This window comes from Mus musculus, chromosome 8, assembly GCF_000001635.26.
Source record: "Mus musculus strain C57BL/6J chromosome 8, GRCm38.p6 C57BL/6J".
Classification (NCBI taxonomy): domain Eukaryota; kingdom Metazoa; phylum Chordata; class Mammalia; order Rodentia; family Muridae; genus Mus; species Mus musculus.
The window spans coordinates 14,844,367-14,866,488 of NC_000074.6; the positions used below are offsets into that span (position 1 = coordinate 14,844,367).

Genomic DNA, 22,122 nt, shown 5'->3' on the forward strand with positions numbered 1-22,122 from the left:
GCAAGATGGCCCAGTGGGTAAAGGTGTTTGCCATCAAGCCTTATGCTCTGAGGCCGGTCCCAGGATCTACATGGTGGGAGATCTAATTCCTATACATCGTCCTCTGACCTCCACACAGTGCACTGTGGCACATGTACACCCACATGCATCATCCATACATATGCTCACTAAATAAATGTGGTCCTTTTATTTAAAATTCCAGTTAGATGTGGTAGTAGTTTATGCCTGAGTTCCCAGAACGTGGAAAGCCAAAGTGGGTTTGTAAGTTTGAGACCTGAAATAAATCAGGAGACTCTGTCTCAAAATGAAATAAAGTCAAGTTACAGAGCAAACAGATCCATAATCGTTTGGAGAAGTACCACTTACTGCATGAGGGAGACTGTGTAGCTGCTGCTTAGGAGGAAAGACAGTGAGGGTGCTCACTGTCTGGGCTTCCTCACACAGTGCTGGTGGCTAGTGAGGCTCAAAGCCGCCAGCCTGACATGCCCCTGAGGACATCGAGCAGACTCCTCCTAGCAGATAATAAGAGGGATGTGGAACACAGACATAAGCCCACACTACCCGAAGAAGGCACACGAATGGAATAATGTAAACAGACATGTAACCCCCCTGCAGACAGCAGCCCCTGAAGTTTAAATTCCTGTGGTACCGAGAGCAAGAAGAAGCCCACACGGACCTGGTCTCCTGGGAAGTATGTTCTTGCTCAAGACACTCACGCCAATGCAGAGGGGCAGGTTCACACCGTAAGGTCAGGTTCACACTGTAAGGACAGGTTCACACCGTAAAGAAATGCCTGTCCCTTCTAGGTGCTTCTGGGGATGGAGTGCGAAGATTGCAAGGTTCCTATCTCTCCCTGTCCCTCTAGTGCAGCCTGCTGGCTCTGAAGCCCCTTGGAAAGGGAGCTCACAAGAAATGTCCATTTCTCACAGATATATATTGCAGAGCTACTGAAGGAGGAAGAGGAAAGATGAGAGCTTCATGGAGACGTTGAATTTCTGAATAGTCTAAGAGGCACACCAGGGAGGCCAGGGTATGCAATGGCGTCTAGCCTTAGGAACAAATTCCAAATACCGAGACAGCTTCTCACCTTTTCCAAAATCAGGGGCCACTGAGGGCATGGGCACACACTGCCCTGCTTCCTGTACCAAACACAGCTTAACCATGGAGACTCAGATGAGAGCTCTTTACTTAGGAGGGAGTCTTCCAGTATCTGAGAGAGGTCCAGATTTGCCTTCAGGAGTCCAAGGCCTTTATGAAATAGTCACAAGTCCTCTGCGTTGTACATATTTCTGGTTTATCTAAGTTATCTCTCTGGAGGTGCATATATTTTTAAGTATGAATTATTTGAGAATCAAAGCTAAGGGAAATATTTATGTGTAAATACACACACACATATATGTAGTTATATGTGCTTACAGTAAAGTCCATGTGTCCATGTGGATTTAGGCTCATGATTGAGAATTTAGCTGAGGGATCCCTGGGGTTCCTGTCCATATAAGATGATTTTCATGAATTTGCATCCTGCCACATAAAAATCAGGTGACCACTTCCACACTCCCTCAAGACATTGCTAACTAATACTCAAGTAGGATGGTGCTTCAGTAAGTGTGGGGACGAGGGAGAGCTCCAGTATGCAGCACTAAGGGCGTATCTGTGCTGAGATGCAGTTTACTTTCTTATCCGTAGACACTGCCCCAGAGTCCTCAGCCTACACTGAAAATGAGGAATTTAGAAAGGTGAATGCAGTTAGATGAAGCTGACCCATTGGGCATCAATGGGGGTGAATTTGGCAGTGTCTTCAGGGCCAGGAAGTCAGGGGGAACTTGGATGAATGGGGCTCCAGGACTCAGTGTATCTGGCCCTCCCTGACTTCCCTGTGACCTTCCCTTGACCTCTAATGACCTCTCTTCCACTTCCCTCTGACTTCCTCATGACTCTCCATGACCCCCTGACCTTGCCATGACTTCTCACCTCTCTCCCAACTGCCTCCACTTTGCCCTTGGGCTCCCCTCTGACCTTCCCCAGACCTCCTCCCCCTGATTAATTTTCAGATGTCCTACCACTTACTTCTGTGACCTCCCCATGACCTCCCCTGACCTTCTCTGACTTGTGATGCTTTTCAGGAAGAAAGGAAGATCCCCCCTCCAATACCAAAGAAGCCCCCCAAGGGGAAATTCCCCATCACGAGGGAAAAGTCCTTGGACCTGCCAGACAGACAGCGCCAGGAAGCCCGGCGCCGGCTCATGGCAGCCAAGAGAGCCGCCTCGTTCCGCCAGAACTCTGCTACGGAGAGGGCAGACAGCATCGAGATCTACATCCCTGAGGCCCAGACGCGGCTCTGAGGACCAGAGGTGGCCACACGCGCCTGGTTTTGTTCTTTTTCACAAAATGCTTGTACAGTTTATTGCCTACCCGGTAGTTTCTGTCTCACCCTCCACCGGATTCGCCCTTGCCGTGTTCTCTGCACTGTGGACAGTGGACGGATGCTCCAATTCCTAGTTTGCCGAGTTCATAGCAAGATGACTCTGAAGGACATCGGCTCCGAGGAAAAGGCTTGGTGAGCCCTGACTTACGTCCCTGTTCTCAGAGGGCTGCCAAGTGGCCTCTTGAGATGGACCCTAGCTTTCACTTTGTTATTTATATTTTTATAAATTGTGTGATAACTAGAGGTGCATCTCCCCACTCTCGAGAGGCATTAGACATCCAAGTGGAAGGTGCTACAACTCGAAGGGCCGGAAAGACAGACAAACCTGTTCCCTCTCACCTGAGTTACTCTCCCCAGCCTAGCTGCCCCCTGCCCTTGCTGTCCTCAAGGGTCCTGTCGCCACAGGAAGTTCCTTGGCTGACGTTGTGATGACAGGAAAGGGCTTATCCAAGGTCCCCACCAGGTGGTTCTCTAAAAGGAAATGTCAAGGCTGAACCCCCTCCCCCCCAAAAAAAGATCTAGAATAGAATGTTTACATTGAAAGCCAAGGTGAATGTCCCTCTAAGAGAGGGGCCCGTGGAAAGCTCTGGCTCAGAGCCCAGAGCATACAAAGAGGAAAACAAAAAACAAAAACTAAGAAATTATCATGGTCATTTTATCCCTTGGTAACTTAAACCATTACACACACAGCATTTCCTTTCAACCTCGCTGCTTAAGCGACACGGACATTTTATATATGTTACGTGCATTCTCAGACTGCTAGCAAACTTGACTTCCCAGGGTACCTTTAAAGGGGTTTGCTTGTTTCAGAAGCCAGTTGTGATGTTGTAAACCATATGAGATATATGAATGTGAGTGATAAGTATATCAGTTAAAAAAAATGGTAAAGAAGCAAAGTTAGCTGATGCTTGTATTTTTCCAGAATTCTTCTGTCCTATGCAGTGCTGCTGAAGTTAAGAATATATTTCTTGCCTGTGTTAGACATGAAAAGGGAGAGAGAGAGAGAGAGAGAGAGAGAGAGAGAGAGAGAGAGAGAGAGAGAGAACATGCATGGTGATTGCCAGCTGTGGAATTTAATAAAGATAATCAGTAGTCAAACTCTGAGGGGACAGAGAGGCTCTGATTAGCAGGTTTTGTGTAAGTTATGTTTACAGCTAAGATCTCCTTTCTATGACTTCTGCATGGAAGTTCAGACGCTACAAAGAGTGGTCAGATTGCCCACCACAGCCCTGATCTCAGAGTTCTTTGTTTGTCACGTATAGGCAGGGTCCCACCCCACCCCACCCCAGGTCTCCGCCTCTCACTGCTTTAAGGAGCACTGCGTGCTCAGCCATAGGCAGAAAGCTTTCGACAGCCTATACCACTTTGTGTTCTCCCTGTGACTCGCACTTTAAACCATCCCCAGTGCCCCCATCTGCAACCTGACCACATCGCTGGTTGCCACATGGGTACCCAGCGAGGCAGCCTTGCGGCTGGGGCGTTACTGGGACTACACCGGCCTCTTCCTCGTCCTCTCCATTCCATTCCGCATGGGGGGCACGGTTGATGTTACAGCATGACAAGCCTCAACGTCTTACTCATTTTATTTTTTTTAAAGCTGAGTAGTTAAGAAGTCCCTGTAATAGCAAAACCCTATAAATCGAGCCTTGTAACTGGTATATATTTTACCAAACAGCCTTAAGATATATTTGGAAGCAAAAATCATACGAATGTATATCCTTTAAAAATGCAAAAAAAAAAAAATAATAACTCCCGAAATATTCTTCTATCACCAAACCCTATTTCCCCAGAGTGTTCAAAGCATTTTCTACCTAAATAAATATGTAAACCCTGAATAGTGTACAATAATGATGCTTCCTCCTGGACTCATGCCACCAAGTTACAAACAAGGGTGCTGCTGAAAGCACGGGTACTTCAGACTCCGAAAGCAGCGTATCCTAGAGGAGCCATTTAGACGTCAACAGAGGAAAACAGAACCGACGTACATCCCTTAGCTGAAGGAAATGTGGAATGCAAATGTCCCTGCTGCCCATACCCATTAGGACATCGGCAGTCCTTCCTATCATTTCCTCAAACATACATGCCATACACAGAAGCAAATTGCAACATTAGACAATCATCATTTGCCATAAACCCCAAATTCTATGGACCCAACTTGAACAAAAGCATCTACTAGGTTTTGGTTAACTACATTGTCTACACTCATTTCTCATCCAAATGTGACCCAAAGCCTTGGCCTAAAGACACCCCACCCCCTCCCCCACCCCCACCCCCACCCCGAGTTGAGCAAGTCTTCTTCCCTGAGTTGCATGGTGGCCCCCTCTTTTGAAGTAGGAAAAAAAAAGTGCCCCATCTGATTCACTAGGTTCCAAAGATAATTATTCAATGGCCGAACAAATACCTGCTGCTAGTTCTGATGAAGTGTTAACTGTTTGAATCCCCTCCCCTTGTAAGTGCAATACCTTCAGGTCTCATGCGTGTGACACTGTTGTGGAACAAGAAGATAAGCCATGTGTGTACTGCATCGTCCAGGCAGAGCCAAACAGCTGGTCCCTCCAGCTTCTTTTTAGTTCTATCGCTTTCATGAGGTTCGTGGTGTGGAGTTCTCCTGTGGCCCTAGGATCTCATCCAAAACAAGATAGAAGTTAAAAAAACAGATACAAGACCAGGCTATAACACAGTGCAGCCCATGTTACCTATAACAGCACACCTATGTCCCTAGAGATGCCACCATCCACTGGAGAGACTTGAGTGTCGCCAGTACAGAACCCCTTCCTCACTCCATCAGGCTGATCTGGACTCTACTGTGCTGACCTATGGAAAATGGTGGGAAAGGACTGAAGGCCCGCTGGGGTGCAGGGCCAGGGGGACAGATGTGGCTGAGGAAGAGGAGGATCTTCCATGTACTTTCCTGAGCATTGCCATTTGTTCCTGTTGGGATTAGTGGGAAGACAGTTGCCACCAGAATTGATCGTTCCCAGGTGTTTAGTCACCAGTCCAGAATGGTGTAGAGAGGAGCCAACTTGTTTTATACCCAGAAATTGCCTCGTTGTTGAAAGGAAAATGCCCACACTTTTCGCTTCAAACTACACCTGAAGACTTCAACTGTTTAGCACAAGTAAATCCGTAGGGGGAAAAATACAAATTATAACTAAGACTGCCTCAAAACAAAACAATACACACACACACACACACACACACACACAAAGAGAAGCTGCAAAGTAGAGGCAGTCATCCAGCTATGGAAATGTCCAACTTACGATTAGACTAATACCAGTAGTGCACAGGGCATACAATGGACCCCGCTTCTTGGGGTGTGTGTTCCAGTTCACCCCATCTTGATTTCTGCCTTTTGTTAGCATAACGAGCAAGCACCCTCACTTAAATCTGGTGCCTCTGACTGCTCACTACACACCCCAACCTCAGGACCCCAGGATGAGAGTTCACTGGAAATACAGTGAGTGACATTGTAGACACACGGCCCAAGTGCCTGTAGTAGTCTTAGAACTCCCTGCCTTAGAAACAACTGTCTGGTTTGGGCTAAACATTTTTGTGTGTGTGTTTTCAGAGTCTCACTGTGTGTAGTACAGGCTAGCCTCAATTGTGCAATTGCCCTGCCTCTTTCTTCTGGGTGCTGGGATTACAGACATGCACTGTCACATTCAGCCTTGGTCCAGAACTTTTTGGCAGCAGAGATGGGGTGAAAGGAGAGTGGCGTAGACTGGACTTTGCAGTTGATTGTGAGATAATCAGGAGTGAGCCAGCCTTCCTGTGTTTCTGATGGGCTGGAAGCCAGTCACCCTCCGGAGAGTATGAAGGTCAGATTTCGGCTGCTTTCATCATGTTGTCAGTCATCTTGCTCAGGGTTCTCTGACCACAGCTCCAGGACAGGACGTCCACATGGACAGAAGCTGACAAATAAATAGCTTGTCAGAGAGACTCAGGCTGACACGTCAGCAGGATTGTGCCTGTTGATGACAGGAACTCCCTCAGAGGCTGGAGAGGCGGGGGCAGCAATCCCCTGAGGGGCTGCATCTTGAAGGAAACTGGCTGTCTGGAGCAATAAGAAGACACCTAAGCCCCATGTTCAGCCCACTGGCCTCAGACTTGAAGCCCAGGGCACAGACACACTTCCCCAAGTCACATGCTTTCCTGCACACTCATTGCCCAGACATTTTCTCCTCCAGTCTTGGGCATCTTTCATATTCTTACTGCAAATTTAACGTATCACCACCTTCATGGTTACCGCTATCATTTTTTTTTATATAGTTTTCAAACTGCATTCGCTGGACGTTCTGAAGGAGTTCTTAGTTTCACTCACTCACCATTTATACTTCTAAGTAGGTTTGGATCGAACCTGAGCTTCTAAAGCCAGGAAATGGACTTAAAAGATCAAGACCATGATGGCCTCCAGTTAGCTCTGGCCTCAGCTACCATGGTGAGGAGTGAACTTTGTGCCACATCCTGCTGTGAGTTGAGCACACCACATCAGTGGAAAGCATCCCTGTGCCTCTGCTCCGTGTACCTCCTGTGATCAAGGGGAACAAACTGGAGGCGGTGAACTTCCCAGTCAGGCTAAGAGCCTCTACACAGAGTGGCAGCTGGAAGCTAAGAAGATATCAAGAAGAAGGCACCAGGAGCCCCGAGGCCCAGCCAAGCTGCCGGAACTGATGAATGCAACTGCTAGTAACATGCCCTGAGTCAGGTTCCTGTTTTCTCTTCCATGACGTGGCATTAGTGTTACTGTTCCTACCTCCCTTGAAGGCAGGTGTAATGTGAGGGTTGGTGACACACCCCCTCTGGCATCTGTGAGCTTAGAGGTCTAAGACGAATGTGTATTGTCTTTTGGGATCTGTGCCTCGGTGTGCTGTGCCCCCCCACCCCCATGAAGGAAGCTGGCAGAGATAGACCAGTACAAGGAGGGATGTTTGTTTTGGAGTCCTGTTCTGCCTAGGCAGGAGGTCAAAACAAGAGATACAGAAGGGCACAGAAACAGAACATAATAGCCAGGAACTTCTTTTCCTACTGGCCTTGACTTCAGTTTCTATACTCTTCCATGAACAAGACTCAACACCACCACCAAGAGCCAGGTGATGTTTTGGGTTGTTTTGTTTTGTTTTGTTTTGCCAGCTCAGCCCCTCCTAGATGAACTGGACAGATGTTATCAATATGGTAAAGTGGTCTGAGAACAATCCTGGCCGGGAAACAGAGGAATGCGCATGTGAAGAGCACAGATGGACTCAGACCTGCAGCGCAGTCGCTGCAGAGGTGCGGACTTCATCCCCAGCCCCCTGCTCTGCCATCATTGTCCGACCCGCTGCAGAGATGAGCACACACTCTGAGAAGAAACCTTTCCATTCTCGCCACGCTGAAAAAAAAAAAAAAAAACACCACTGTGTTATGAATTGCTGTCCGAACCCTGGTATTTTTGATCCACTGTTAAAAAAAAAAAAAAATTACCTTGTTTCCGTCTCAACATCTGACAGGTGACTTCTTTTCGAGAGGACGTGTTAGTTACCTACAAAACTACTACTTTTTGAAAGATTTTGTATACACACTAACTAACCAAGGTAACAGCAGTTTACCTCCCGATTTTCTTAGATTTTAGGAGACTCTTAATCATTGGTGCTCTGAATCTGAAAGCCTTGGGCTCCAAGACTTCCCATGTGCGGTACAAGAGAGGCGGTCCTAGAGAAAGGGGTGGTAGGATTCGTGTACGCATTTATCTTCTGAGCAGTGGTCTCCATGGGGGGACTCTGATGCACGTCTATAAGCTCCAGGACAGAAGCCAAGGTTGACTGTGGGACCTTAGGAAGCCACTTGATAATGACCCTAGTTCTCCACCCAACTCCAGCCATCTCAGACACTTAGTCACCTTCAAAGGGCTCCACAAGAATCGTCACCCTCCCTCCATTTTCAATTGGTTTGCTGCATTCAGGAAGGTGTCCCCTAATGAGCAGCGAGAATTGGGCTGCTTATTTCCCAACAATAGTCACTTACCTCTGGCCAAGTACCCTTCCATAGAGACACAACCCTCTGCCCGCCCTCCATACTGTGTGCCAAAACCCAGGCGTGGCCTAAAGACTGAGTTTAATGCCTCCTATAGGGACTCAATGAATGCTAGAGCAGGAGACTATCGATTTAGTTAAAGGTTAAAAGTATATAAATAAATATATACATATATAAATAAATATACATATAAGATAATACCCATGACAAGGATCAACAGAGTGCCAAATATTCAAACTGTACAGAGTTACCCTCACCAGGACTAAACCACTTTATGTAAGTCTCTTTTTCATGCCTTTTCGGGTTCTTTTGATAAACCCTTCTTCCCAGCATGCCGTATCCTATCTGATGTATCTCTCATTGCCAACCGGGTTTCTTCCTTCTCATCAATAATTTGTCAGAATGACGGTCATCATTTTAAGTCATTTTTATTTAAAGATTACTTTTTTAAGTTTTCTTTCCTCTGTGAGGTTTTTTCTTTTTAATTTTTACTGTTAGGTGACTATGGAAACACCATTGTCCAGAATCTTTTATGATAACACCTCTTTCATTTGATGTCTGTATTGCCAATATTCACCTCCTGTAAATAGTTCTGCAATTAAATTTTTGGAGAAAAGTAATATTTACTTTTACTGGAGTAAGTTTCTCTGTGTTGTTTTAAATTCAGAAAATATAGATCAAAGAGTTTTATATAAGAAAAAATTACACTCCTCCTCCATTATATATTTTATTATTTTAAATATCCTGTGTATATACATTAAGATGAATTGGGGGCTAGAGAGATGGTCAGTGGGTAAGACTTTGGGATCTGAGGTCATATTTATAGCAATCATATGAATGCCAAGTACCTAGAAAGCAGAGGCAAGGGATACCCCAGGCAGCCTAGCTAATAGACTACCAAACCAGGGATACCTTAGGCCTAGCTAATAGACTACCAAACCTGTGATTTCTGGCTTCAAATGAGAGATCCTGCCTCGATACATAAAGTGAAAACTGATCAAAAAAAAGCTCTTGATGTCATCCACATGAATACACATGTACACATACCCCCAACACACATGCAAACACACATACACATGCTCATGTGCACATATCACACACATACACATGCATAAAAAGAACTAGACAATCCTCAATGCTGTGCATTTAATGTGTATGCAAAATGTCATGGATCAGCGGGATCCGTCAGTCAATGCTGTAGTATTTACTTACTAGGTTTCACACACCTTAGAGTTACAGGGGGAACTGACATGGATCACACAAAGGCCCATACATGTTGGGCACAGTGAGGCAGGGCTGGGGACTGATGACATAGTACCAAGGCCTTTGTGTAGAACGACAAAAAGGCTCCACTGCTTTGGAAGACCCAAGTTGCCCAGAGGTAGGTTGGGTCTCTCCTAAGGGATGGAAATGGAGTTCACTTTTCCAGTGCTTCTGTTCAATTGCTTATGTGACTGTGGTGAGAAGATCCAGGCCAGTACCATTCTCAGTTTCACTCCTGGACGGGAAAGAGCAGACACCATGAGCTGAGTGCTGTGTGTACATTCATTCCTCGCTGCTCTTGACTGGAGGTGATGCGACCAGCTACTTCAAGGCTCTGCCTCCATGCTTCCTTCTCAGTAATGAACTACAACCTGGAATTGTGAGCTAGAGTGTACCTTTTGTGCCCCAGGCTGCCTTTTGTCGCTGCATTTTCTGTATTTTTCTTCCAGCACTAGAAATGGCACTAGACAAGAAAGAAAGGTCACAGAGACTCCTTGACCTTTCTACTCAATTCTTTTGTAGAACTAATCTATTTTAGTGAAAAGTGTGTGTATGTGTGTGTGTACATATGTGTGTAATAGATTATACATATAAGTATATATAAATAATATAAATATGTACATATATAAGGATGGATGGATGGATATTGAACTCCTGATCCTTCTGTCCCAACATCCTGAGTGCTAATATCACACATGTAAGCTGCAAGCCAGGTAACGATCTATCAACATAAAAGAAGCATCGCAAGAGGCAGTCTTTAGAAAATGTCACCTGCAGCAATTTCAAAGTTTTCAGCTCATTTCCGATATTTGACATTTTGAATGAGCTGCCATGTGAATACAAGGACTCTGGGGATTTCAGGCCCTTATTTATATTAGTTTTTTTTTCTTGCGAGCTCTCTAGTTACTGTCACTTAATACGCTCTGAGGATGGTTACTTGCTCCTTAATTAAGTGGAGAGCACTTCACCAGCATGCTTCAGGAAAAGAGGAAAAGATTTCAGAGCATACTCACGGTTTTGAGCTCTGTAGCCCAGCGCCTCAGTGAGTTCTTAGATGTGTTCCTCAGCAGCCTTCATTGAAGTTTAAAATTGACTGCATAGATTTTTGCCTAAATAATTAAGAGTCTGAGACAGATGAAAACCCATTTCCAAATGATTTCATGAGACTGGAAAAGTCTTTCAGAACTTATACTGAGAGAAATTCAATCTTATGTCAACACATTTAGCATGGCCAAGATTAAATAAAGATGCAGACCACATTTATAAACTCACGTTACTGCACAGCCCCCACCTCATGGGTCTTCTCTACACCTTCTCCTCAATTTCCCAGCCTGTAATGAGAATTCTGGAATTTACACAAATATTATAAGAATATGTTTCATTTTAATCTCAGGTGTGGGCTATGGGGCTGTTTCAGACTGTCCACGGCAGCTGACTGTGATTTGCCTCATGCTCTAGCAGGGCTGTGATTTTGCCAGATGCAGATAGTTTCTGCAATTGTGTGACACTGGGAATTGTGGGGACTTTTCAGAGGGTGTAGAAATGTTAGAGCCCTGAGAGATGGGATGGGTAATTGATTGGTGGTTGGTTGGTTGGTTGTTGTTGGTTGTCAGTTGCTGTTGGTCATGGTTCGTTAAATTGTCATGTGCAAAGAAGAAACAACAACAAGGAGAAAGTAGATATCCTGATGATGACTCTCAGACTCGTTCAGCAGGGAGTAGTCCAATGATAATGTTGCCCTTTCCCACCCCTGACTTTATTCAGGGATCTCTTTCTTTTCCTCTCTATCCTTTTTTTCTCTTTTATCGGGTGTTAGGGGGTTGAAAGAGTAGAAGAAAAAGGGTGGAGAAGAATGGAAGAAAGAAGAACCTTCAAAGTAAACAAAGACAGCTATACACGCCTCTGCAAATACAGACATTCTTGTGTTGAAAAGCCCAAAAGGAGGTTCTTCAACATAGCTAGCCTCTTCCTCTGGCTCTCTGGAGGTCTGACCGGACCATTTCTCTACGGCCTCGCCGACCTTCTTCCTTCTTTTTTTTTTTTTTAAAGATTTATTTTATGTATATGAATACACTGTAGCTGTACAGATGGTTGTGAGCCTTCATGTGGTTGTTGGGAATTGAATTTTTAGGACAGAGTTCGGTCAACACTGCTTACTCAGTCCCTGCTTGCTCCAGATTTATTTATTATTATACGTAGGTACACTGGCTGGCTTCAGACATACCAGAAGAGGGCATCAGATCTCATTACGGGTGGTTGTGAGCCACCATGTGGTTGCTGGGGTTTGAACTTAGGACCTTCGATAGAGCAGTCAGTGCTCTTACCCGCTGAGCCAACTCACCAGCCCCCTTCTTCCTTCCTAACACAGGGCCCATCTTGAAGCCTCAAGGCTTCAGGCACTGAGACTCTGCATTGAGGCAGGCAGACACACAAGCAGGTGTTGTGCCCTTCTCAGGAGCCTGGCTTCTGGATCACAACCATACATACTGGGATCATACTCGGGCTCACAAAGTGTCAGCTTCCACTGGACTCGATCCCAGTCACTGCCAACATGCAGCGCCTGAGATCTGAAATATTGCACTGGTGCCTCTTGGACTTTGAAGGTTTGAGCATGGCTCCTTCTCCTGCACCTCCAACCTCTATATCCTAGCTGTAATATGTCACCAGAGTGTTCTGTCTACCCATCTCAGGATCCTGCCCTGACTCTGAGAGAAATATCCTTCTTCCCCCTTTACTGCCCGGGGCTCAGGAAGCTCCCCCAAAGGCTTCCTCTTATATCCCCACCTTCCAAAGGTGGGCTCCTCTCCTCCTACCTCTTGCTGCAAAGTGTCACTCAACCTGATGGTGACCACGGTGCACCCCACTAAGCAGGAAGCTTTGGCTAATTGGTTTGTGATCTCCTTGTGAATGTCCTTAGAATAAGCAATCACGGAATTCCTGTTTATGTCTCTCTTACTTCTTCACTTTAATTAAGTCCAGAGAACCTGGGGGCATGTGCAGTGTTCTTCAGACCTCAGCAGAGCCTGGTCAGAAAGAATGCACAGATCTAGTTCCCCTGAGTATCTGCTGTTGAGTCAATAAACATTTTAAACAACTTTTGTGTGGTGAAAACTATACTAAAAATACTATAGTTTAAAAGCAAATCGTGAACCCTGCATGGGGCGTCTTAACTGAGGTCAGGTATCTGGTTGGGCCAGATGTTTCCAGGTGGTTGGCATTTTATTCAGGAAGGAAATAAAATCCCACACAGATTGAAAAGTGCATAGAAACTGTATTCAAAGCAAAGCAATAGAAAAGAATGTACTGTCATGCAGAAGTAGACAGCAGGGCCCTGATTATTATTGGGGGGGGGGTTGCCTTTATGGGAATTCCAGTAAGGGAAGGAGGAGTTTGGTTATTGGGGGTGTAGTGAGGGTGGTTCTCTGTTGTCATTGATAAGATCAAGTTATAGAATCCTTTCCCTATTGCACATGGTCTTTCCCATAATGCATCTGATTTTAATCATATGCACATCCAATCATACATAGGCATAAGATGTTAAATAGGGGATTCTTCCCATAATCTCTTCCGGGGACATAGTTTTGCCTTACTGACTATGCCTCCCAAAGCAGTTCAGGCTGGATCAGCCTTTCCAGTCTTTTTGTCCAAATACCCTAGGAAGATATTTGAATAGTTGCTAAGTTTGGTTGCTGTTGGAGGAGGTGAAACCTAGCCCGCTGTTTAGAGAGGAGTGTCCAGATAGAACCTATGCCTGCTTGCTTTGTCAGTCCACCTCTCAGGCCAGTTTACCCCAGAGGGATGGTCTGTAAAGTGCAGCTGGCCTCTTTAGTATTAGTCAGGATGTCAGCTACAGCCATTTTCAGCAATGGCCATGGATGCCCACAGACAAAGTAGGGGTTTCCTGATGCCCAGGAAGGTGAGAGGGTGCTGCATTTCTTGTCTGATGGCACTGGCAGAGCCAAGGGAGATGTCACACATGTGAGCTCTGGATGTGTGTCCCAGCCAAGGGACACTAGGCCTTGGCTGCCCACTATTACCATGAAGGACACCTACTCTTTATCCCAGAGTGGGTGTGGCCTTGTCGGCGTTACCTCAGTACAAGCAAGCACAGCCTAGAAAGCAGTCCTTGGTAGAGCAGGCTGGTAGTACACACTTGCCACAGCTAGGAAAGCCCATCTGGTGTTGCCTCAGCCTCCCAAGTGGTGAGATTACAGGAAGGACTACCATGACCAATTCAGACTCCCTTGTTAACATCTAGAACCCAATGTCTAGTCCTTTTGTAGTTGCATAGTGTCTCACCTTAGAGCCAGGCTGGTCTGAGGCTGACATCCTCCTGCCTCATCAGAATGATAGGGTTGCAGGCATGGGCTGCTGCTCACAGCTTCAGATGCATCTTGGGACTGCTCCCTCTTTCCTGAGGAAGAAGGAACTCTAGGCCAGGCTTTCAATGACTCCTGTGCTTCCAGTAAATATAATTGTTTTCAAAAGCTTCAGTGCAGTAAGTTATTTAATCTGTATCTGAAAGGTGGGTTTTTTAATTTGGTTTCAGTTGTTTTGGGGGTTTTTTGGTTTTTTGTTTGTTTTTCTTTTTTCTTTTTTTTTGGTACTTGTTTTTTTCCTGGAATTAATAAATATATTTCTGAAGATGTAATTGCATGAGATATTCTGGACACTCCAGAATTTTCTAAAGGCTTTATATCCATGAGCCGCACTAGCAACTGCTTGTGTTAATATCCTTAGTTCAGTTCTGTCTACAGCATGATCCATGGAAGCTCTCAGAGATGAGGCAGGAAACTGGATTTGAGGTTCATTCTTCCCCCAGCTCATTCTTAGGTGCTGGGCTGGGCTTTCCCACGTGAAGAAATAGAATCATGAAGAAATAACGCAGGAACTCTTCATTGGAATTAAGAAACTAACACCAAGACATCTGTGTAAGGAAGATTTATGAGTGGCCAGCAACTCAGAAACAAGTTTCTTTCTTCCTTTTTTATTGGGAGGGGCAGGGTGCAAGACAGGGTTTCTCTGTGTAGCCCTGGCTGTCCTGGAATTCACTCTGTAGACCAGGCTGGCCTTGAACTCAGAAATCTGCCTGCCTCTGCCTCTGAGTGCTGGGATTAAAGGTTTGTGCCACTGCCCCAGGCCACAGGTTTATTTCTGAAGTCAAACATTTTATCAGATGTCTAAGGATAATTTTGAGCCCTGAATAATGAACTTACAGCAGTTCTCAACCTATGGGTAACAACCACGGGGGAAACACATATTTCTGATGCTCTTAGGAATGGAGACACCACTCAGGAGTAAAATTACACTTATGAAGTAGAAAAGAAAATTATTTTATGGTTGGGGGTCACAACATGGGGAACTGTATAAAAGGGTCGCACGCAGTATTAGGAAGGTTGAGAACCACTAACTTCAGGTACAAGTTTAAAAAAAAAACAACAACACATACCCACACAAACAAAACAAAAACAAAAACAAACCCTCTGCTACACCAAGGACTTCTCACAAGAGGGCACTGTGCCAACATCCCAAGCCACAGATTTCCTTCTGCCTGGGCTTCTGCTACAATCAGAAACAGGAACTGCAATAATTTAATTACATCAGCCGATTTTATCTTTATTTGGGGTTTTGTTCAAAGATCTTGAATAAGCAGGAATTTAAAAAAAAAAAACACTGTGTTTCTAAATATGATTGGTTTTTATATAAGCTGCCGGTCATAGCTGCCTGCCGAGTATGAAATATTTATTATCTCTGGTAACTTGTCGGAAGTGGCAAGCATTGGCATAGAAAGTCTGTTTCACAACAGAATAATAAGAAAATAAGTATGAGACATAGAGTAAGGAATGGCTGAAATCTTTTCATTTTAACTCTTACTAAGCAGTAATCTGAGTATTGTGAGGAAAGCCTATAGTTCCAGCACTTGGGAAGTGGAGGCTGAAGGTCAAGGTTGCCCTTGGCAATAATGAAGTTCAAGGCAATAATGAAGTTCAAGGTCAACCTAGGCTACATGAGATCATATCTCAAAACAGCAGCTTGACCAGGAAGGGCTTAGTCAGTAAAGTGGCTCCCATCCATCTAGAAGGACCTGAGTTCAGGTCCCCCCACACCCGTGTAAAAGTTCAGTGTGGTGGTGTATGCATGCCGGTAACTCCAAAGCTAGATGACAAGGGACAGAGACACATCTCCAGAGCTTGCCAGCCTGCCAACCTACTTAGTCAGTGAGCTCTGGATTCAGTGAGAGACTCTGTCTCAGTGGTTTTCAGCCTTCCTAATGCTGCAATCCTTTAATACAATTTTTCATGTTGTGGGGAGCCCCAGTGTCTTAGTCAGGGTTTCCACTGTTGAGAAGAGACACCCTGGCCAAGGCAACTCTTATAAGGGGCAACATTTAATTGGGGCTGGCTTACAGGTTCAGTCCATTATCATCAAGGCAGGAGCATGGCAGCATCCAGGCAGACTGGTCCTGGAAAGGGAGCTAAGAGTTTTACCTCTTCATCTGAAGGTGGAAAAGGGAAGAGTGGCTCCCATGTGGTTAGGAGAAGGGTCTCATTGCCTACCCAAAAAGAGACACACTGCCTCCAACACGGTCACACCTCCTAATAGTGCCACTCCACGGGCCAATCATGCTCAAACCACCGCACCCAGCCATAAAATTATTTCATTCCTATTTCATAACTGTAATTCTGTGACTGCTATGAATCATGATATAAATATCTGACAGACAGAGTATCTGATATGTGACCCCTGTGGGGGTCAAAGCCCACAGGTTGAGAAGCAGTGTCATGTCTAATCAAGGGGTAATCAAGGCATGTCACCAACATTGACTTTTGGACTTCATCATACAAACCTGCTTGAGGAACAAAACACACACATAAACTAATACATCTCGACCTCTTCCCTGCTATTTTGTACATGGAAAATTCTCACCAATGGGCACTGATGAAGGACAGGCTCTCTGCTTCTGCTGTTGCACAGGGACAAGTTACCCTGGCAGGGATGCATGTTTGGGGTACACACATGGTACTGTGCACCTCCTGGAGTCCCCACATAGGCTCCCCTGCTCTCTGAGTGAAGATTTTGATCTCATTTTGCATCATTAGCCATTTCATTGAGTCCATTAGCTTGAGCCAACCATCTGCACCATTCTACACACCGGGGAAAGAAAGGAGAACAAAAAACGGAGATGTAGAGGCAGAGGATGTAGTAGAGAGACAAAGCTGTCTTATGTACAGTGGAAAAGTGTGTAAAACTGTGGTTTCCCACTTACTACACATTTGTGTTTGGTCTTAAGGTAGGACGTTAATAAGAATCAGTTATATGGGGCTGGAGAGAGGGCTCAGCAGTTAAGAGCACTGACTGTTCTTCCAGAGGTTCTGAGTTCAAATCCCAGCAAACACATGGTGGCTAACAACTATCTGTAATGGGATCCAATGCCCTTGTCTGGTGTGTCTGAAGACAACTACAGTGTACTCAGATATATTTAAAATAAATAAAATCTTTTTTTTCAGAACAGATGTATTTTATAAATTAGGTGTTTTCTTCATTTACATTTCAAATGCTATCCCAAAAGTCCCCCACTCCCCTACCCACCCACTCCCACTTCTTGGTCCTGGCATTCCCCTGAACAGAGGCATATAAAGTTTGCAAGACCAAGGGGTCTCTCTTCCCAATGATGGCCGACTAGGCCATCTTCTGCTACATGTGCAGCTTGAGACACGAACTCCGGGGGTACTGGTTAGTTCATTTTGTTGTTCCACCTATAGGATTGCAGACCCCTTTATCTCCTTAGGTGCTTTCTCTAGCTCCTCCATTGGGGGCCCTGTGATTCATCCAATAGCTTACTGTGAGCATCCACTTCTGTGTTTGCTAGGCCCCCGCATTGCCTCACAGGAGACAGCTATATCAGGGTCCTTTCAGCAAAATCTTGCTGGTGTATGCAATGGTATCAGCGTTTGGAGACTGACTATGGGATAGATCCCTGAGTGTGGCAGTCTCTAGATGATCCATCCTTTCATCTCAGCTCCAAACTTTGTCTCTGTAACTCCTTCCATGGGTGTTTTGTTCCCAATTCTAAGAAGGCACAAAGTGTCCACACTTTGGTCTTCGTTCTTCTTGAGTTTCCTGTGTTTTGCAAATTGTATCTTGTATCTTGGGTATTCTACATTTCTGGGCTAATATCCACTTATCAGTGACTACATATCATGTGAATTCTTTTGTTATTTGGTTACCTCACTCAGGTTGATGCCTTCCAGGTCCATCCATTTGGCTAGGAATTTCATAAATTCATTCTTTTTAATAGCTGAGTAGTACTCCATTGTGTAAATATACCACATTTTCTGTATCCATTCCTCTGTTGAGGGGCATCTGGGTTCTTTCCAGATTCTGGCTATTATAAATAAGGCTGCTATGAACATAGTGGAGTGGAGCATGTGTCTTTCTTACCAGTTGGAACATCTTCTGGATATATGCCCAGGAGAGGTATTGCGGGATCCTTCCGTAGTACTATGTTCAATTTTCTGAGGAACCCTCAGACTGATTTCCAGAGTGGTTGTACGAGCTTGCAATCCTACCAATAATGGAGGAGTGTTCCTCTTTCTCCACATCCTCGCCAGCATCTGCTGTCACCTGAATTTTTGATCTTAGACATTCTGACTGGTGTGAGGTGGAATCTCAGGATTGTTTTGATTTGCATTTCCCTGATGATTAAGGATGTTGAACATTTTTTCAGGTGCTTCTCAGCCATTTGGTATTCCTCAGGTGAGAATTCTTTGTTTAGCTCTGAGCCCCATTTTTAATGGGGTTATTTGATTTTCTGGAGTCCACCTTCTTGAGTTCTTTTTATATATTGGATATTAGTCCCCTATCTGATTTAGGATTGGTAAAGATCCTTTCCCAATCTGTTGGTGGCCTTTTTGTCTTATTGACGGTGTCTTTTGCCTTACAGAAGCTTTGTAATTTTATGAGGTCCCATTTGTCAATTCTCGATCTTACAGCACAAGCCATTGCTGTTCTATTCAGGAATTTTTTTCCCTGTGCCCATATCTTCAAGGCTTTTCCTCACTTTCTCCTCTATAAGTTTCACTGTCTCTGGTTTTATGTGGAGTTCCTTGATCCACTTAGATTTGACCTTAGTACAAGGAGATAGGAATGGATCGATTCGCATTCTTCTACATGATAACCGTGCCAGCACCATTTGTTGAAAATGCTGTCTTTTTTCCACTGGATGATTGTGCCAGCACCATTTGTTGAAAATGCTGTCTTTTTTCCACTGGATGATTTTAGCTCCCTTGTCAAAGATGAAGTGACCATACCATAGATGTGTGGGTTCATTTCTGGGTCCTCAATTCTATTCCATTGGTCTACTTGTCTGTCGCTATACCAGTACCATACAGTTTTTATCACAATTGCTCTGTCGTACAGCTTTAGGTCAGGCATGGTGATTCCACCAGAGTTTCTTTTGTCATTGAGAAGAGTTTTTGCTATCCTAGGGTTTTTTTTTTCCAGATGAATTTGCAAATTGCTCCTTCTAATTCGTTGAAGAATTGAGTTGGAATTTTGATGGGGATTGCATTGAATCTGTAGATTGCTTTTGGCATGATAGGCATTTTTACTATATTGATCCTGCCAATCCATGAGCATGGGAGATCTTTCCATCTTCTGAGATCTTCTTTGATTTCTTTCTTCAAAGACTTGAAGTTCTTATCATACAGATCTTTCACTTCCTGTTAGAGTCACGCCAAGGTATTTTATAATATTTGTGACTATTGTGAAGGGTGTTGTTTCCCTAATTTCTTTCTCAGCCTGTTTATCCTTTGTGTAGAGAAAGGCCATTGACTTGTTTGAGTTAATTTTATATCCAGCTACTTCACTGAAGCTGTTTATCAGGTTTAGGAGTTCTCTGGTGGAACTTTTAGGGTCACTTATATATACTATCATTTCATCTGCAAAAGTGATATTTTGACTTCTTGCTTTCCAATTTGTATCCCCCTTGATTTCTTTTTGTTGTTGAATTGCTCTGGCTAGGACTTCAAGTACATATTCAAGTATATGTTGAATAGGTAGGGAGAAAGTGGACAGCCTTGTCTAGTCCCTGATTTTAGTGAGATTGATTCCAGCTTCTCACCATTTACTTTGATGTTGGCTACTGGTTTGCTGTAGATTGCTTTTATCATGTTTAGGTATGGGCCTTGAATTCCTGATCTTTCCAAGGATTTTATCATGAATGAGTGTTGGATTTTGTCAAATGCTTTCTCTGCATCTAATGAGATGATCATGTGGTTTTTGTCTTTGAGTTTGTTTATATAGTGGATTATGTTGATGGATTTCCGTGTATTATACCATTCCTGCATCCTTGGAATGAAACCTACTTGGTCACGATGGATGATTGTTTTGATGTGTTCTTGGATTCGGTTAGCAAGAATTTTATTGAGTATTTTTGCATCTATATTCATAACGGAAATTGGTCTAAAGATCTCTATCTTCATTGGGTCTTTCTGTGGTTTATGTATCAGAGTAATTGTGGCTTCATAGAATGAATTGGGTAGAGTACCTTCTGCTTCTATTTTGTGGAGTAGTTTGAGAAGAAGTGGAATTAGATCTTCTTTGAAGGTCTGATAGAACTCTGCACTAAACCCATCTGGTCCTGGGCTTTTTTTTTTGGTTGGGAGACTATTAATGACTGCTTCTATTTCTTTAGGGGATATAAGACTGTTTATATCATTAATCTGATCCTGATTTAACTTTGGTACCTGGTATCTGTCTAGAAATTTGTCCATTACATCCAGGTTTTCCAGTTTTGTTGAGTATAGTGTTTTGTAGAAGAATCTGATGGTGTTTTGGATTTCTTCAGGATCTGTTGTTTGTCTCCCTTTTCATTTCTTATTTTGTTAATTAGGATGCTGTCCCTGTGCCCTCTAGTGAGTCTGGTTAAGGGTTTATCTATCTTGCTGATTTTCTCAAAGAACCAGCTCCTCATTTGGTTGATTCTGTGAATAGTTCTTCTTGTTTCCACTTGGTTGATTTCACCTCTGAGTTTGATTATTTCCTGCCATCTACTCCTCTTGGGTGATTTTGCTTCCTTTTGTTCTAGAGCTTTTAGGTGTGTTGTCAAGCTGCTAGTGTGTGCTCTCTCTAGTTTCTTTTTGGAGGCACTCAGAGCTATGAGTTTTCCTCTTAGAAATGCTTTCATTGTGTCCCATAAGTTTGGGTATGTTGTGGCTTCATTTTCATTAAACTCCAAAAGGTCTTTAATTTCTTTCTTTATTCCTTCCTTGACCAAGGTATCATTGAGGAGAGTGTTGTTCAGTTTCCACGTGAATGTTGGCTTTCTATTATTTTTGTTTTTATTGAAGATCAGCCTTAGTCCATGGTGATCTGATAGGATTCATGGGACAATTTCAATATTTTTGTATCCGTTGAGGCCTGGTTTGTGACCAATTATGTGGTCAATTTTGGAGAAGGTACCATGAGGTGCTGAGAAGAAGGTATATCCTTTTGTTTTAGGATAAAATGTTCTGTAGATATTTGTTAAATCCATTTGTTTCATAATTTCTGTTAGTTTCACTATGTCCCTCTTTAGTTTCTTGTTCTGTGATCTGTCCATTGATGGAAGTGGGGTGTTGAAGTCTCCCATTGTTATTGTGTGAGGTGCAATGTTTCCTTTGAGCTTTACTAAAGTTTCTTTAATGAATGTGGCTGCCCTTGCATTTGGAGCATAGATATTCAGAATTGAGAGTTCCTCTTGGAAGATTTTACCTTTGATGAGTATGAAGTGCCCCTTCTTGTCTTTTTTGATAACTTTGGATTGGAAGTCAATTATATTCGATAGTAGAATGGCTACTCCAGCTCTTTTCTTCAGACCATTTGCTTGGAAAATTGTTTTCCAGTCTTTCACTGTGAGGTAGTGTCTGTCTTTTTTCCCTGAGATGGGTTTCTTGTAAGCAGCAAAATGTTGGCTCCTGTTTGTGTAGCCAGTCTGTTAGTCTATATATTTTTATTGGGGAATTGAGTCCATTGATATTAAGAGATATTAAGTAAAAGTAATTGTTGCTTTCTATTATTTTTGTTGTTAGAGTTGGCATTCTGTTCTTGTGGCTGTCTTCTTTTAGGTTTGTTGAAGGATTATTTTCTTGCCTTTTCTAGGGCGTAGTTTCCGTCCTTGTACTGGTTTTTTTTTTTTTTTCTGTTATTATCCTTTGAAGGGCTGGATTCGTGGAAAGATATTGTGTGAATTTGGTTTTGTCATGGAATACTTTGGTTTCTCTATCTATGGTAATTGAAAGTTTGGCTGGCCATTGGACATGCAAACTTTATATGCCCCAGTACAGTGGAACGCCAGGGCCAAAAAGTGGGAATAGGTGGGTAGGGGAGTAGGGGGGAAGGTATGGGGGACTTTTGGGATAGCATTGGAAATGTAATTGAGGAAA

General features: G+C 43.9%; 1 protein-coding gene across 8 annotated transcripts in view; it reads left to right on the forward strand.

Moving 5' to 3' along the window:
* Dlgap2 (DLG associated protein 2) overlaps positions 1-9,060 on the forward strand; it is a 757,651-nt gene extending 748,591 nt beyond the window's left edge. For 6 of the 8 annotated variants that reach the window (XM_006508783.4, XM_006508781.4, XM_030243530.1 and 3 more), the window contains one exon: positions 2,124-9,060. In XM_006508783.4, the coding sequence (XP_006508846.1) occupies positions 2,124-2,342 (219 nt within the window). In that variant the 3' untranslated portion in view covers positions 2,343-9,060. The remainder of the gene's footprint in view (positions 1-2,123) is intronic. The other 2 variants (NM_172910.3, NM_001145965.1) reach the window with 1 other exon arrangement.
* The last annotated feature ends 13,062 nt before the right edge of the window (positions 9,061-22,122 follow it).